This window comes from Pelodiscus sinensis, chromosome 4 (genome assembly GCF_049634645.1).
Source record: "Pelodiscus sinensis isolate JC-2024 chromosome 4, ASM4963464v1, whole genome shotgun sequence".
Taxonomy (NCBI): domain Eukaryota; kingdom Metazoa; phylum Chordata; order Testudines; family Trionychidae; genus Pelodiscus; species Pelodiscus sinensis.
In genome coordinates, this window is record NC_134714.1 from 126,031,505 (window position 1) to 126,046,579 (window position 15,075).

Here is a 15,075-nt window from a genome sequence, read left to right on the forward strand (position 1 = left end):
TGCCGACCCCTTTCAGCTGGAAATAGGCCGGCACACCCCATAGGCTGCTGTTCTAGGTTAGGGCACCCCACCTTGAGGTCGTGGTACCTCAACAGCCTGGTACCCAAAGGGATCCCCTTTAGCTACTCTATGGGCAATGAGGCTCCTGTCCGGATTTGGTGCCAAGACAGAGAGAGGAAATGGGCCCCAGGGCTTGGATGCTCTAGCTCTGTCGGAAAGTCCTGGCCGTTCACTGGGTGCTGTTGAATTATTTTTGGTTGTACTGCTGGACTTTGAGATTCAGAGCTGAAGGGAACAGCACCCACACCTTGGGTGAGTAATCCCCCCCCCTTTCCTGGCTGGCACTCAGAATCAATGTGCCCGACATAGAGGGAGCAGTGTTTACAGACAACGTGACCTAGAGGAAATGAGGAAGGGAGCGTGTGTATGTGAGAGAGGGAGGGAGAAGGATGATGGAGAAGGACGCAGTCTGCACGAGAGAGCACGATGGAGGAAAACAACCGGAGGGTGAAAAAGAGCAGACAACATGCCATGAAGGAGGCTCTGGCGAAGAGCAAAGAGAGGCACCCACTGGGCTGACCCTACTTTCTGATCCCATTATTGGATCCTCACAGAGAGTACTTTCTAAGTTACCGTGATGGATTAAAGCAGCACTGTTTAATTTCACAAGGTTCAAAATCTCCAAGAGCTCGTTTGTTAATCACACACTAGCCCCTATGCAAGGGAGAGTCGTGGCTTGTTCTGGACACAACTGTTCTTCCTCCTTTCCACAGCGGCTAAATCTGGGCATATCCCTCACCCTCTGCAGGACTCATAGGATCCTAGGGCTGGAAGAGCCCTCAGGACGTCATCAAGTCCAGCCCCCTGCCCAAAGCAGGGCCAACCCCAACTAAACCATCCCAGCCTGGGCTTTGTTGAGTCTGGCCTTAAACACCTCTAGGGATGGAGATTCCACCCCTCCCTAGGGAACCCCTCCCAGCACTTCACCATCCTCCTAGGGAAATAGTGTTTTGCTAATATCCAACCTAGACCTCCCCCACGGCAACTTGAGACCATTGCTCCTCATTCTGCCATCTGTCACCACTGAGACCAGCCTCTCTCCATCCTCTTTGGAACCCCCTTCAGGAAGTTGAAGGCTGCTATCAAATCCCCCCTCGCTCTTCGCTTCTATAGATGAAATAAGCCCAAATCCCTCACCTCTCCTCATAAGTTATTTGTGTTGCCTTCCGCTGGACTTTCTCCAATGCATCCATGTTCTTTCTGTAATGGGGGCCCCCCGGAATTGAATGCACTACTCCAGATGTGGCCTCACCAGTGCCAAATAAAGGAGAATAATAATTTCCTTAGCTCTGTTGGCAATGCTCTTAATGCGTCCTAATATGCCACTAGCCTTCTTGGCTACAAGGGCACACTGTAGACTCATATCCAGCTTCTCATCCACTGTAATCCATAGGTCTGTTTCTGCCAAACTGCTGCCCAGCCAACTGGTCCCCAGCCTGTAACAATGCTTGGGATTCTTCCACCCCAAGTGAAGGACTCTGCACTTGTCCTTATTGAACCTCATCAGATTTCTTTTGGCTCAATCCTCCAATTTGTCCAGGTCACTCTGGACCCTATCCTTTCCCCTCCAGAGTGTCTACCTCTCCCCCTAGCTTAGTGTCATCTGCAGACTTGCTGAGGGTGCAAACCATCCCCTCACCCAGGTCATAAATGAAGATGTTGAACAAAACCGGCCCTAGAACCGACCCTTGGGGCACCTCGTCTGACACCAGCTGCCAACCAGCCATAGAGCCGTTGAGCACTGCCCATTGGGCCTCATGATCTAGCCAGCTTTCTGTCCACCTTACAGTCCATTTATCCATAATACAAGAATGCAGGAATGGCCACACTGAGTCAGACCAAAGCTCCACCTAGCCCAGTGTCCTGTTTGCCGACAGCGGCCAGATGCCCCAGAGGGAGTGAACACAAGAGGGAATCACATGATCCCTCCCCTGTCGCCCATTCCCAGTCTGACAAACAGAGGCTAGGGACACCATTCCTACCCAGCCCAGCTAATAGCCATTGATGGACCTAACCGTCATGAAGTATCCAATTCGTACTCCCCTAACTTGCTGGCAAGAAGACTATGGGAGACTGTATCAAAAGCTTTGCTAAAGCACAACCCATCTCCTACCTTTCATCAGATCCAGAGAGAGCCAGAAGCAGCAGCAGTTCCTCTTCAGACCAGGGGCCGTGATCAAGGCCCGTGGGCAATTCTGGAATATAAATATCCATGATGTAGGAGAAGGTGAGTGAGGGAACGAACAGCTCGCCTGTTTCAGGAAATGCTGGGAGAAGAGTGAATGTGGGTAAAAACACGAGTAAGACTGAAGCTGGCACAGAACTGGGACTCAGTCTGTGGCATTAAAACCAGGTCTCCTTTCTGTGCAAAGCTGGGATATCACTTCATCAATCCTTTGCCTTAGTTCCCCAATTGTCCCTGGAGGGATAACACCACTCTAGCTTAAGGGCAAAATCCATTTGTGACTGCGAGATGCTCCCCACAAATTGGTGATGATGAGGATCATATAATGCACTGATAAACACAACTGTTGGGTTCCCAGAGACCATCACGATAAGCTCTGTACAAATACCTGGCGAGGTTGATATGATTGCCCAAAGTCACCAAATTATTCCATGAATTATTTCTAAGTCACTGGCCTTATGCTAACACTGGAGAGCAGTCACCAGAAACCAGCATTTCCAGGGTACAGGCTGTAGGCACACTCAGAAGCTACTGAGCAGAAGGACACTTAGCCAGGGGTTAAGAGTTACTCTCTGTTACGGCTCCAGTAGTTAACAGGACACTCTCAAGGGCCTTTTGTCATTCTTAAAATCTCCTCCCTGTGTGTAGTAGGCAGGGTGGCTCATAACGGTGTCGGGGGACATACCTGTGTGTTCTGGTAGTGGTAGGGGGCACTGCACACTGTTGCTGGAAAGATGTGTATGGGAGCTGTGCAGTGCGCACTGCCGGGCGGTGGCGTTTCTCGAGGGCGTGCGGTGCGCACTGCCGGGCGGTGGCGTTTCTCGAGGGCGTGCGGTGCGCACTGCCGGGCTGAGGCGTTTCTCGAGGGTGTGCGGTGCGCACTGCCGGGCGGTGGCGTTTCTCGAGGGTGTGCGGTGCGCACTGCCGGGCGGTGGCGTTTTTTCGAGGGTGTGCGGTGCGCACTGCCGGGCGGTGGCCTTTCTCGAGGGTGTGCGGTGCGCACTGCCGGGCGGTGGCCTTTCTCGAGGGTGTGCGGTGCGCACTGCTGGGCTGTGGCATTTCTCGAGGAGGCTGGACAGTACACACTGTGGGTCTGTAGTTTCTTCATCTAATGTTTGCTCACGTCCATTAAACTTAGGGGTGTGTGTTCCCCACATGCACCTGTGCCAGAAGTTTTTCTGAACTGGCTCCAGCGCCCCCTAGAGTGGCGTGCACATGCCGTGCTATACAGGCTGCTGCTGGGCTTCCTCTCCTCTCAGTTCCTGTAACAGGGTTCAAAAAAGAGCTAGATAAATCCATGGAGGTTAGGTCCATCAATGGCTATTAGCCAAGATGGGCAGGGAGTGGGGTCCCTAGCCTCTGTTTGTCATAAGCTAGGAATGGGTGGGAGGGGAGAGCTCTCTTGATGATCGCCTCTTCTGTTCACTCCCTCTGGCCGTGTCTACACTAGGAAACTATTTCAAAATTACTAAATTCGACTTAATAACTCCCGATTTGTCCACACTACAGGGAAGCCTCGAAATTAGCCCGAGGCAGGCTCCCATTCACGTGGACGTGCTGCCTCGGATGTAGAGCCCCCAGAAGCTCTGGGGAGTAATGAATTCGAATTACTCTAGGAAGTAATTATTTCAAAATAGCAGCACCGGAGCGTCCAGTCTACCACTATTTCAAAATAACTATTTGGGAATGAGCGTGACTCCTGAGGAAAAGCAGGAGTACAGATTTGGAATTCCGGTGCCCGTGGCTTTGAAATAACGGGGCTGGTAGTATGGACACGCTATTTGTAAATTCAACCTGGGGGGAGGGGGTATTTTGAAATAAAGTCCTAGTGTAGACCAGGGCTGTGGGGCATCTGGCATTGGCCACTGTCGGAAGACAGGACACTGGGCTAGATGGACCTTTTATCTGACCTAGTATGGCCGTTCTTATGGTGGTGGAGCCACCAAGAGCACCAGGGCCAAACAGCTGCAACCCCCAGGGATAAAGACTCTTAAAAGGCTTGATCTGTTTGGACATATATTTCATTCCTCCTCCAGCCTTCAGGTCCACGTGGCCAACCACCAAGCCCTGATAGCCCACCTGAGCATGTGGCAGGCAATGCTCAAGTTTGAGTCTGCCTTGCCTGAGGCTCCCAGGAAGGAATTTCAGGCCCTCAGCTGCAAGGAAGCCTCCGTAGCCAGAGCTGTGCTTCAGGCGGCTTCTGACGTGGCGAACTCTGTGGCCTATACTGTGGCATTTGGGATCTCCGTGGACAGGGTGTCTTGGCTGCTCCCCTAGGGACTCTCCGTGGAGGCGCTGCAATCAATTCAAGACCCCCCTCTTGGACGGGCTCGCCCTGTTTGCTGAGCACCAAGTCACGGGATAAAAGACTCTCGTACTTCCCTAAAACGCTGGACTTGTACATCCCTGGGCCCATGAGGAACAAAAATCCAAGCTGCAGCCCCGTCAGTCCCAGGGATGCCATTCCCATCAGCAGCCGGCTCAGGGGAAATTGAAGAGCTAGACGGGGAGGCCAAGTAAACAATTCCAGCCGCTTCCTCATTCCAGTTCCTCCTGTGCCAAACCAGTGGGCAAATGTTCCCTTTGAGGGGGCTCTGAAGGACGATGTATCACTCAGTTCCCTGGCTCCTTCCCTTTTATTTTCCAACCATTTACACCCTTCCAGCCTCCTTGGAGTGGGAAAGGTTCCTCGCAGCGGCAGATCTCATCACAGCGGTGTCTATGGCCCCACCAACCACTGCCAAGGTCTGTCTTCATGTCCTGGGTCACATGGCACCTACGTGATGCCACCATGCCAGACTCAGGCTGCGCCCTCTCCATCAAGGGCTGGCGTCAGTATACTCCCCTTCCAGGCACCCCACGGCTGGGTAGAGGGGGTGTTATCTCAGTCTCCCTGTGTGATGTGGGGAGGAGGCATATGGGGGGCAGTCATATGGCCGGTGTCCCCACATGTTCTTCTTTACCAGTCACCCCTGGCTCGGGCAGTGTTGGGCACTGACAACTTGCAAGCCTCACACCTATCCTGCAGGGTCCTTATTCCAAGAATTCAGTTCATTACATCTTTAGCTAAATCCCCTGCACACAGCTCTTTCTCCTTGTCTTCCTTCAAAGGCCCCTCACCTAGGACAAGAGGACAATTCAGTTTCCCTCTTCACTGAGGGTACGTCTACCCAGCAGCGTTCTTTTGGAATGACTGACATTATTCCGAAATAACATAATCCATGTCGACACTGCATGAGGTTATTTCTACATAATGGGGAGAACCTTGACTGAAGCATGTGCCAGGCCCCGATGCTTCAGCTGGAGGAGGTAGACCAAAATAGTTGGTAAAGGGGCTTCAGCAGGGGAAACCCCTTTCTGTGTGGCCCACAGAGAGAGAACTTAGTCCACTTCGCCGTGTATGTCTGCCTGATTGTCGGCTTTCCCGGAGAACTTGTGGTACCCTCTGCAAGCGGGATTGCTCCTCCCAGTTCAGCCATGAAGCAGCCCAGTGAAATGGAGAGACACTAGGTTGGGGAGCAGAAGGTGGCCACGCCACTGGAACAGCAAGTCCAGTCGAATCAGCAGGAGCTATGGAAGCAGCGCAAGGTGCATCAGAGTTCCGAAATGATGCTGGTGCAGACTTTTGGTCCAACCTAGTATGGCTGTTCGTATGTTCCTAAGGATGATTCGTTGAGCCCCGTTCTGCAGGACCTTGCCCATGAGGGGAATTGGAGGAAAAGTGTAGGAAAAACCCTCCCATCCGGGGAAGGAGAAAGGCGTCTGAGAGGGACCCTTTCTCTAGACCTCACCTGGAGCAGAAACTTTGGCATTTCCTGTTCTGCCAAGTGGCAAACCAGTCCTCCTGGAAGCAAATGGAAACCACCCCGGGGTGGTAAGAAGAGCTGGTTGGTGATGGCTTTCCTGACCCCTGGAAGGTGATGCACCTCCAAACGGATGTTATGGAGGATGCAGAAGTCCGGGCAGAGCCCTGGGGAGTGAGCCCCTCTCTGCCTGTTGATGTAGGACATTGTGGCCGAGTGGTCCGTGAGGTGAGACAGGAAGACCCTGCACTGCCCTGAGCTCCTTGGCATATATATGGAGGCCTGTCTCTTTATATGGAGGTCACCCCACACCTGGTGTCTGCAGGCTGCGCCGATGAGCGCTCCAACCCGGGTCTGAGGCTTCGGACGCCCGCTTGGCCGAATGCAGACGGCCCAAAATGGAACTCCTGCCATGACGCTTCCCTGGTCGGTCTACCACGGCAGCGAGTGAAGGACCTTTGCTGGCATGGTCACAGCTGGGGTCAAGCTACAGAGGGAAATGGAGCAACATGGCTCTGCTTCTTGCTGGTGAGTGCGGGGGATGGTCTGGGTCTCCTGAGAGATGTGCCAGCAGCCAGAGCCGGTTTGCTCTGCATCACCCCCGCCCCATGGCTATCGGTGAATGTGGGGAGGAACCGATCCCTCCTATGGGCATCAGCCCCTCCCCTCATATGTCTCAGGCTGCCCAGAGGCTCTGATCCCTACCCCTCTTACCCACAGCATTTGCAGGGGACATGCCCCCTGCAACTCCCCTCGCCCATCGCCAGTGGGCCTAGCTGTGCTTCTGTTGATGTCAGTGGTCTGGGGGGTGGGCACTGGTTTCAATGAGGGTGGTGTCTACATGAGAAGCAGCGTTTGGCCAATCCGGATCTCTTTGGAAAATGCCACCCTACATGCTTGTCTGGCTTCTAGACCTAGGGCTCCGTTCAGGATGGGGCAGCTTGTCAGCTGGTGGCATTCAGCATTGTCCCCTGGGATGCAGTTAGCTACACTGATTTCCACCCGCCGAGGATCTAGCCTAGAGTCTGGGTCCTTTGGCTGGGTTGAAAGGGAGGGGCGTGAAGCCCAGATCTAGGTAAATAAGACTGTAAGAATGGCCATGCAGGGTCAGACCAACGATCCATCTAGCCCCGTATCCCATCGTCCGACCGTGGTGAATACCAGGTACTTCAGTGGGAGGAGGAGAACAAGGCAATTATTGAGTGATCCGTTCCCTATCGTCCAGCTTCTGGCACTCGGGCTGTGTCCCTGACCATCTTGGCTAATTGCTGCTGGGGGATCTATTCTAATTCCCTGTTATAGTTTTGGGCTTCACACCGTGCCCTGGGATGGTGTGTTTTAAACCTGCCGCCAACTCATTTAATGGGGTGACCCCTAGTTCATGTGTTATGGCAAGGAGTAAATAACTCTTTCACCTTCTCTACACTGATCATGGTTTTATAGACCTTTATCATATCCCCTTTTGATCAATGCTTTTCCAAACTGAAGAATCTCTTCTCATACGGGAGCTGTTTCAAGCTCTTAATTCCTCCCCCCCCCCCAATTCTAATACCTCTTTTTTGAGATGGGGCTACCAGACCTGCATGCAGTATTCAAGCTGTGGGTGTCGCATAGATTTATATAGTGGCATTATTATATTTCCTGTGCTGTTATCTCTGTCTTAGTGGTTCCTAGCATTCTGTTATTTTTAATTTTTTTTTTGGCTGCTGCAGATATTTTCAAAGAACTATCCACATCAACACATACACCAAGGGGCAGTTTTTCAAAGGTGCAAATTCTGCCCCATCGAATGACTGTATCTGAACACCTTGGCCTATATTCTCTTCTTGTCCTGGAGCCCCAAAAGAGAGTGGTAAAAAGTGCAGGGCCTGAATGAACGGGGAGACCAAATTTCCCTCTCATCTTGGGAGAGGGGTTTACCTGCTGGGCAGAAATGGAGTTCCATTGGCAGGGCAGGGAGCTGGCGGGGGTAAAGTCCTTGACAGCCCTTTGGAATTTTATAGAAACTAAGACCAAACCAGCTAACCCACCCACAAAAAGAAGAATAAGAAGAGTGAAAAGTGACAAAACTGCCAGAGAAGTGTGTGAGGCACTTGCTTGTGAAAGGCTAGCTCCAGCCACATGTACTCACATTGAATAGCAACTTAGTCTGGATGTATCTGTGCTACTTAAGAAATACGTAGCTACTCACTGTGAGAGAGGGTGGTCCGATCTGGCCTTAAGCTACCAAACAGCAGCCCAAATTTCCAGGCTCTTCTTTATTTCCAGAGAGGGAAATAAATTCATTAGAACTGGTCCTGTCCAATCAAGAGCTGGTTCTGTGTACCATGAGGTTCAGGGAAGTCTTGAAATGCAGACACCCTTAAACCTCATGGCATACAGAACCAGCTCTTGATTGGCCAGGACCAATTCTAATGAATGTATTTATTTCCCATCTGTCACTGTGCTTGGGGAACCTGTTGTCACATCCAGATCCAATTTTGGGAGGAACGTTTGGATCTGGGTTCTGATTCAGGTCCATGGCTAATGTCAGCCTCCATAGAGAACTGTTTTGCTTCCTCCCCGGGTGCACACAGCTTGTGTCTGTGGGCAGGGGGAGTATGTGTGTGTGGGGGGGGGACTGGGATGTAATGGAGAATAACAATTGTCTTAATGGAAAGAGAGAGAGAGAGATGAAAAAAGGCTGTTGAGCTCTTGCTTTCCAACCCCGAAAGAATAGACCTATTACTATCCCCAAGCCTCAGCCCCCTCCCCACTGCCCAGAGAAGAATTGGTCACTGCACAGCTGTGTGTGAGAGAAAAATATATTTATATATATAAGAGAATCTTCCCTTCTGAATTGGTTTGTGGGGCTGGACAAAACCTCATTGTGTGCTTTATCTACCCACAAGATAATGGGCCCACAGTCTTCCGCTGGCAGGGGCTCTGCCTTTGGTTAACTGTGGCCACATAACTGTAACTTCATTTAGCTACTATACTGTTATGTTTTTTGAGGCATTATTATTGATTGTGGACACATCTGGGGGAAGAAAACACAAATGTGCCCTCCCTCCCCCATTGAAAGAAAGATGTCAGGTTTTAAGACTGAGGGCATGTGCCGAGGGCTCAGGCCATTCCTTTTCGGCCTCCTGTTGCTTAAATTTAAGTTGTGATTGGCAAAAATGATGATGCTAATGAGGCGGGTGTCAAGGAATGAGTGTTACTTTCTTTCCCCCTTGGTCTTGGCCCTAGGAGTGGGAGTTGAGTGTTCAGTGGGTCCAAGAGGAAAGGGGGGCCCTAGCATGCTGTCTCTCAGGCCGTGTCCAGACTCAGGGGTTTTTTCGGGAAAAGTAGCCTTTTCCCGAAAAAACTTCCCCTGCGTCCAGACTCAAGCCGCGTTCTTTCGAAATTATTTCGAAAGAACGCGGCTTTTCTTTCGATGGCGGTAAACCTCGTTTCACGAGGAAGAACGCCTTCCTTCGAAAGTTCCTCTTTCGAAGGAAGGCGTTCTTCAATGTAAAGAGGCCGTCTTCGAAAGAGAGCATCCAGACTCGCTGGGTGCTCTCTTTCGAAAAAGCGGATTTTTCTTTTGAAAGATCCGCGTGCAGTCTAGACGCGATCTTTCGAAAGATGCTCTTTCGAAAGATGCTTTCGAAAGAGCATCTTTCGAAAGAAGCCTGCAGTCTAGACATAGCCTCAGGGTGGTGGAGGGGTGAGCAGTTTGTATGGAAGAGGTGTAGAGGGGCATTTCTGAATGGGACAGATGTTCTGTCTGGAGGTGGAGCTGGGCCATCAGGGCAAAGGTCTGACTGGGCTTTCTCAGATCTCTTTGCCAACTAGCTCAGGTTCTCATCCCAAAACACGTGGGCAGGGTTATTTGTCAGTGGCTCCCACCCCAGGCCCCTGCCCTAACACATCAGTGTAGGCAGCCACGTGTTCCTCCAATCCCAAAGGTGCACGTTGAGGCCTGACTCCCCTGGCAACTCTACCAGGATGAAGCAGCGGGGGCAGGCTCGGCTTTGAGAGTGGCCCTACCCTGAGCAGCTCCTGCCCTGAAGGAAGCACCCTGCTTAGCTCAGCCCTGAGCAAGGGCCAGGCCGCTCGCAAAGCAGCGCTTGTGAGTGAGCCTATACAAAGCAGCCAGCGCTAACAAAGCGGGATGGGGTCGCTGCGAGTCACCCTCGCTGGGGAGAGGGGTGCGGACTTCGGGAACTTCCCCCGAGTGGGGGAGGAGGGTCCCAGCCCGCGGGTGCCGCTGCGGGGCGAGCCCTGGAGGGGGTCCCCGCGGCGGGGCGCTTGCACTGCCCGCGGCGGCCGGCAGAGGGGCCGGGCGGGAGGCGGGGCGGCGGGGCCGGAGGCAGGGAGGAGCCGCGCCGCGGGCAGGGCGCCCCGGAGCCAGCCGCCCCAGCGGAGTGTCAGGGCTGCTGCGGTGGCTCGGAGGCCGATGGGCAGCGGACGGGGCCGGACGGGGCCGACACCCCGCGGGGGCTGAGAGCTCCGCGCAGGGGCGCGCTCGGCCGGGGCTGTCGGGGCGGCGGAGCGGGGCAGCCGGGAGCGCTCGGGGGCCGGTCCCCGCCGGCGCCGCGCGGCCCGAGCCCCGGGGCGTCCCCTCTGCGGGCCCGGGGGGATGCTCGGCCGCTAGCCCGGCGGCCCGGTGCATGGCCCAGCCATGGAGGTGGTGGACGAGACGGAGGCTCTGCAGCGCTTCTTCGAAGGTGAGAGCGCGGGGGGCAGCCCGGCACCCCCCAGCCGCCCCGCTCCCCGGCCAGCGCCTCTCCCGGGGCAGCGCCGGGTCCCCACTGGTCCCACACCTGGGCCGGGAACAGACCCACTGCAGCAGGGACCTGGCGCGGGCCGGTCTCCTCGTCCCCCCCCCTCCAGGGACCTGGGCACAGAGGTGGCCCCGGGGCCCGTCCCCAGTGGGGAGCCAAGCCCGCTGGCTGGCGCTTGCCCCCCTCACACCAGGGTGTAGGCGCCGGCTCTGCCCGTGGCCCGGTGGGCACAGCCCTGCGTCTGAACAAGGCCACCCTCCCGCCTCCGCCTCACCTCAGAACGGGGTCAGGCTGTCACCCCCACTGCCAGGCTGGAGACACTGGCTGCCCGCGCTTGCCACCCGCGTAGCCTTCACCTTAGCAGCGCACGGCGCAGCCTCGGCAGTCCCCTGCCCCGCACCAAAGGCCTCCACACCAGTCCCCGTGCACCGTGGAGATCTGGCACCTTGACCGAGGACCTCTCCATCCCCCCCAAGGCGAGCAACACAGATCCCTCTGCTCCCTCACCAAGGACATCTGCCCAGATTCCCTGCCCTGCTGGCTCTGTCCCATTGGAAATGGTTTCCCTACAGAACTTTGTATGTTTAAAAGTCTGAGGGGTAACCATGTTAGTCTGTAACTTTAGAAACAAGCAGTCCGGTGACACCTTCGAGAGTAACAAATATGTATAGTATCGTGGGCTTTCGTGGGCAAAACGTACATACAGACGCACATATATTAGCGCGCCAGGTGTTACAGGACTGCTCCTTGTCCCGTCAGAACTGTTAATGCTGCGGTTTGGTATCTAGCTCCTCTCCTGACCTACAACAACATTCTGTGCCGGGGGCCAAATGACCTTTCTAATGAGCTTCTGTAGGCCAGGGTGACACAACCAGAGCCACGGATTCCACTCAATCTGCCGAAGACCTCAGCTCGTATTCTCCCCTTCCCGCCAGTGTGAATCAGGAGTGAGGCTCGAGGCATTATGGCGGTGTAATATTGGCACTAGAGGAGCATCAGACCCCTTCTGCTGGGCTCTGGACACAGGCCAAGGGCAGAATGCAGCCACTGTGTAATACCTGGGCAGTTAGGAAAACTAAACTGTTGCATGAAGCATCACTCAGTGGAATGAGAGTTATGTAGCTGTGGGAGCCTGCTGCCATTTCGGCCCTTTGTTTTAATTCCTCTTTTTCTCTCACTGTTTCTCCTCACTGCCCTGTCTGTACATCTCTCTTTGTTCCGTCCCTCTGTGTTTCTGTTTTGTTAGTGCTTTCTCTCTTACTCTGTGTCTCTCTGCAGGAGATTGTCTTTTCCCTTCCTTATGTGTTCCCCTGAGAGCCCTCTTCTCTGGACCTGCCTAACGGTTCAGGTGTGCAGAATCTGCACTCAGCATCCAGCGCAAAGAGCCGGTGGCAAAAAGAAAAATAGGAAGGATCATCCTCATCAGGTTCTCTTTTTACAGCAGGTCCCGGGAGCATTTCTTGCTGGTGACGGTATAATCTCTACTTGACTTGAGGTCCAGATTCGTACCCTGATCAAGGCCAGAGTCTGACACCCCTTCTGGTCTTTTTGTTGAGATTCACTTCCTCTATGTTTGGGGTGTATAGCTTTGCTGATACTGTATGAATGTGGAGTACAGGAGATGGGGACCATATGTGGAAATGCCAGTGAGCTTGTTTGTCAAGGAAGCAACTGAGATCATAGGGGAATGAAGGCCCGGTCCATGGAAGGGGCGTTAGCTAATGCTTTGGACTGAACAAGGCTGCTGCTCTTTCTGTTTCTCCTGTTCTGGGTTCTGTGAAATCTTTCCCTTTGTTTCCCTAGCGTCTTTCTCTCTCTCTCTCTCTTTTCCTCAATAGGAAAGATTCTCTTGTTTTTTCTCATCCTGACCCTAAGACCCATGTGGAACAGGATTAACCAGGCAGGAAGCCTTGCTCCAGAGGCTCTTACATGCACCAGACTGCTCCCTAGTCAGCCTCTGGTTTTAGCTGGGTTCTAGTTTAGACATGGTTCCCAATGGCCCAGTCCAGGTGAATCCTCACTAAATAGCAGTCTCCTAGCTCCTTGGCTGCCCCACTTGTTCTGTGCCATGTAATGTTTAGAGGCAGTGACCTTTGGTTGCCTTTTTCTTGTTATTTTGAGGGTTTGTGTGTGTTTTGTGTGTTGCAGAGTTTTGGGAACCATCTGATTTATTTTTGGTTGAATACTAAAAATCTTTTCCCCCTGCTTTCCCCTGTGACAATGGAAAGTGAGGATAACCGGGGGCTGTGGGACATTTTTCCACCTCTGCAAGTTGTGTAACTTATTATAGCTCTTAGTTCACACGGCAGCTGGCAACATGACAGTGTGTTTCCCCTGGGCACCTTGTCCTGTGCTGTTGTGTGAATCAGTGTCTGTTACACTGTGGTAGGTGAGGACGAGAGGAACGGAGGAAGTAGCTTTAGCACAAAGGATCACTTTCCACGTGATGAGAGAGATTTTTTCTCTCTCACACATGCCAGCCATCCAGGGTGTTTTGAAGGTGTGAATAGTCAAAATGATCCTCAGCTAGGAGGAGTTGAAGGGTGGTGTCTTATTTTGTTAGATTTCCAGCAAGGAGTCAGATTTGATCTGGGATCTCAGAGCAGGTGAACAAACATGCTTTATTTCTTCCCAACCTTCTGGAAGTGTGTTCATTTCTAAGGATAAACTCCATTAGTAGGACCGATTCATAGCCACATAGTAACTTCTTTAAACTGAGTATTCTTGTCGTCCCCCCTCTGCCCCCGGGGAGAGCTGCATGTTTGAATCAAGCCTTCTCCTCTTAGGGTGAATTCATTTTTTTTTCTTTCTCCAGATCACTCTCCTCCTAAGTGGAGAGATTTCACGGTAACAGGAATTTCTTTCTGCACATTGCGACATGCTGAAATCATTCAGGGAGTCCATTCTACTTCACTATAAAGTGGGTCTCACCAGATTTGAGGCTACTGTTGGCACGTCCAACATATTTACGAATAATCCTTTAAGCACTTGATATTTTCGAGGTGCTGTAAGGGTTAACTAATTAATCCTTGCAACCCTTGGGGAAACAGGTAGGATTAAAACCCACGAGATCCCAGTCGCTAGCTTCATAGCAAGGATGTAAAATACCAATTAATAAGTTAACTGGTTAAACATTAGGTTAACCTACCATTTAACTGGTTAACTGACTAAGTGGGATCCCAGTGCTAGGGCAGACACTGGCAGTGGCTCTGGTGGTTCCTGGGCACCAATTAACCAGTACCTTGTAAGTGTCACACAGTAAGGGTGATACTTACCGAGTAACTGGTTAATCGTTCACACCCCTTCCTCATATTCAGTCTGCTAGATATTGCTGCCTCCTATTTCCACACCTGTTCATAGCAAAGGCCTGCGGTAGAGGATTGTTGAAACTTTGCATGGGGAAAGAGTTATTTTTCCATGTTTAGGCTGATGTGGAGATGGCATTGGGTTAGAAAGCTTTTCCTAGATCACAGCAGTGCCCTTCAGTTTGCATTTTGCCTAGCAGCCATTCCTTTGTGAGTGAGCATCCTTAGATCCCAGGTCCCCAACTTTGGGCCTGGATGGTGAGGAGTGAGGCTTGATTCTGGTTCCCTTTGGCTCTGAAAAATCTCAGGAGATGGGGACTTCATTTCAGGGAGACGTTTCCTGGTTTCAGTCAGACTGGAGTTGACCGTCTCTCTTCTGTAGGAGTTCGCTTGCTGGCACGGGGCTTGGAGATGAAGGAGTTAAAAAGAGGATAGAAATGTTTTGTGCCTTGCTCTGTGATTCGATAGGGGCAAGGAGATTTTGGATGGAGTGAGTCTTTGAAAGCATCTCGGGAAGGTTTGGGTGCAGGCTTTGCTGATGGGAGGAAGATGTGGGGGAAGGCTGGTTTTGGTCGTGTGGGCTCTGAAGGTTCTCTGGACAAGCATTTGCCTATCCTTAGTCCAAAAGGACGTAGCTCTTTGGGTCTGACTTTATCTTAGGGTTTGCTGCAGCCCATTTCATTACCACCCAGCAGAACTGCCGGCAGCAGAGAGTGGGATGGTGGAAACTGGTAGGGAAGGTAAAGGACTTTACGTTTGGTCTCTCTCCACAGTGCTCAGTGTTTACCAAGAGCATTTGTATTTTGTATCAAAGGGAAGGTTGGGAGTATAAAAAGCCTGACCCTTGGCTGGCACCCTGCTAGAAACCCTACCTTCCTCCCTGCCTCACACACACACACACACGAGGGAAACAGTTACGACAGAGTTCAGCTATTTGGGATCCCTCTCTCTCGGCTAATTTACGAGATAAG

General features: G+C 52.5%; 1 protein-coding gene across 2 annotated transcripts in view; it reads left to right on the forward strand.

The window, feature by feature from the left end:
• Positions 1-10,388: 10,388 nt before the first annotated feature.
• Positions 10,389-15,075, forward strand: part of MYRF (myelin regulatory factor) — a 102,702-nt gene continuing 98,015 nt past the window's right edge. Inside the window, exon 1 of one of the 2 annotated variants that reach the window (XM_075928474.1) lies at positions 10,389-10,742. In XM_075928474.1, the coding sequence (XP_075784589.1) occupies positions 10,697-10,742 (46 nt within the window). In that variant the 5' untranslated portion in view covers positions 10,389-10,696. The remainder of the gene's footprint in view (positions 10,743-15,075) is intronic. The other variant, XM_075928476.1, reaches the window with a different exon arrangement.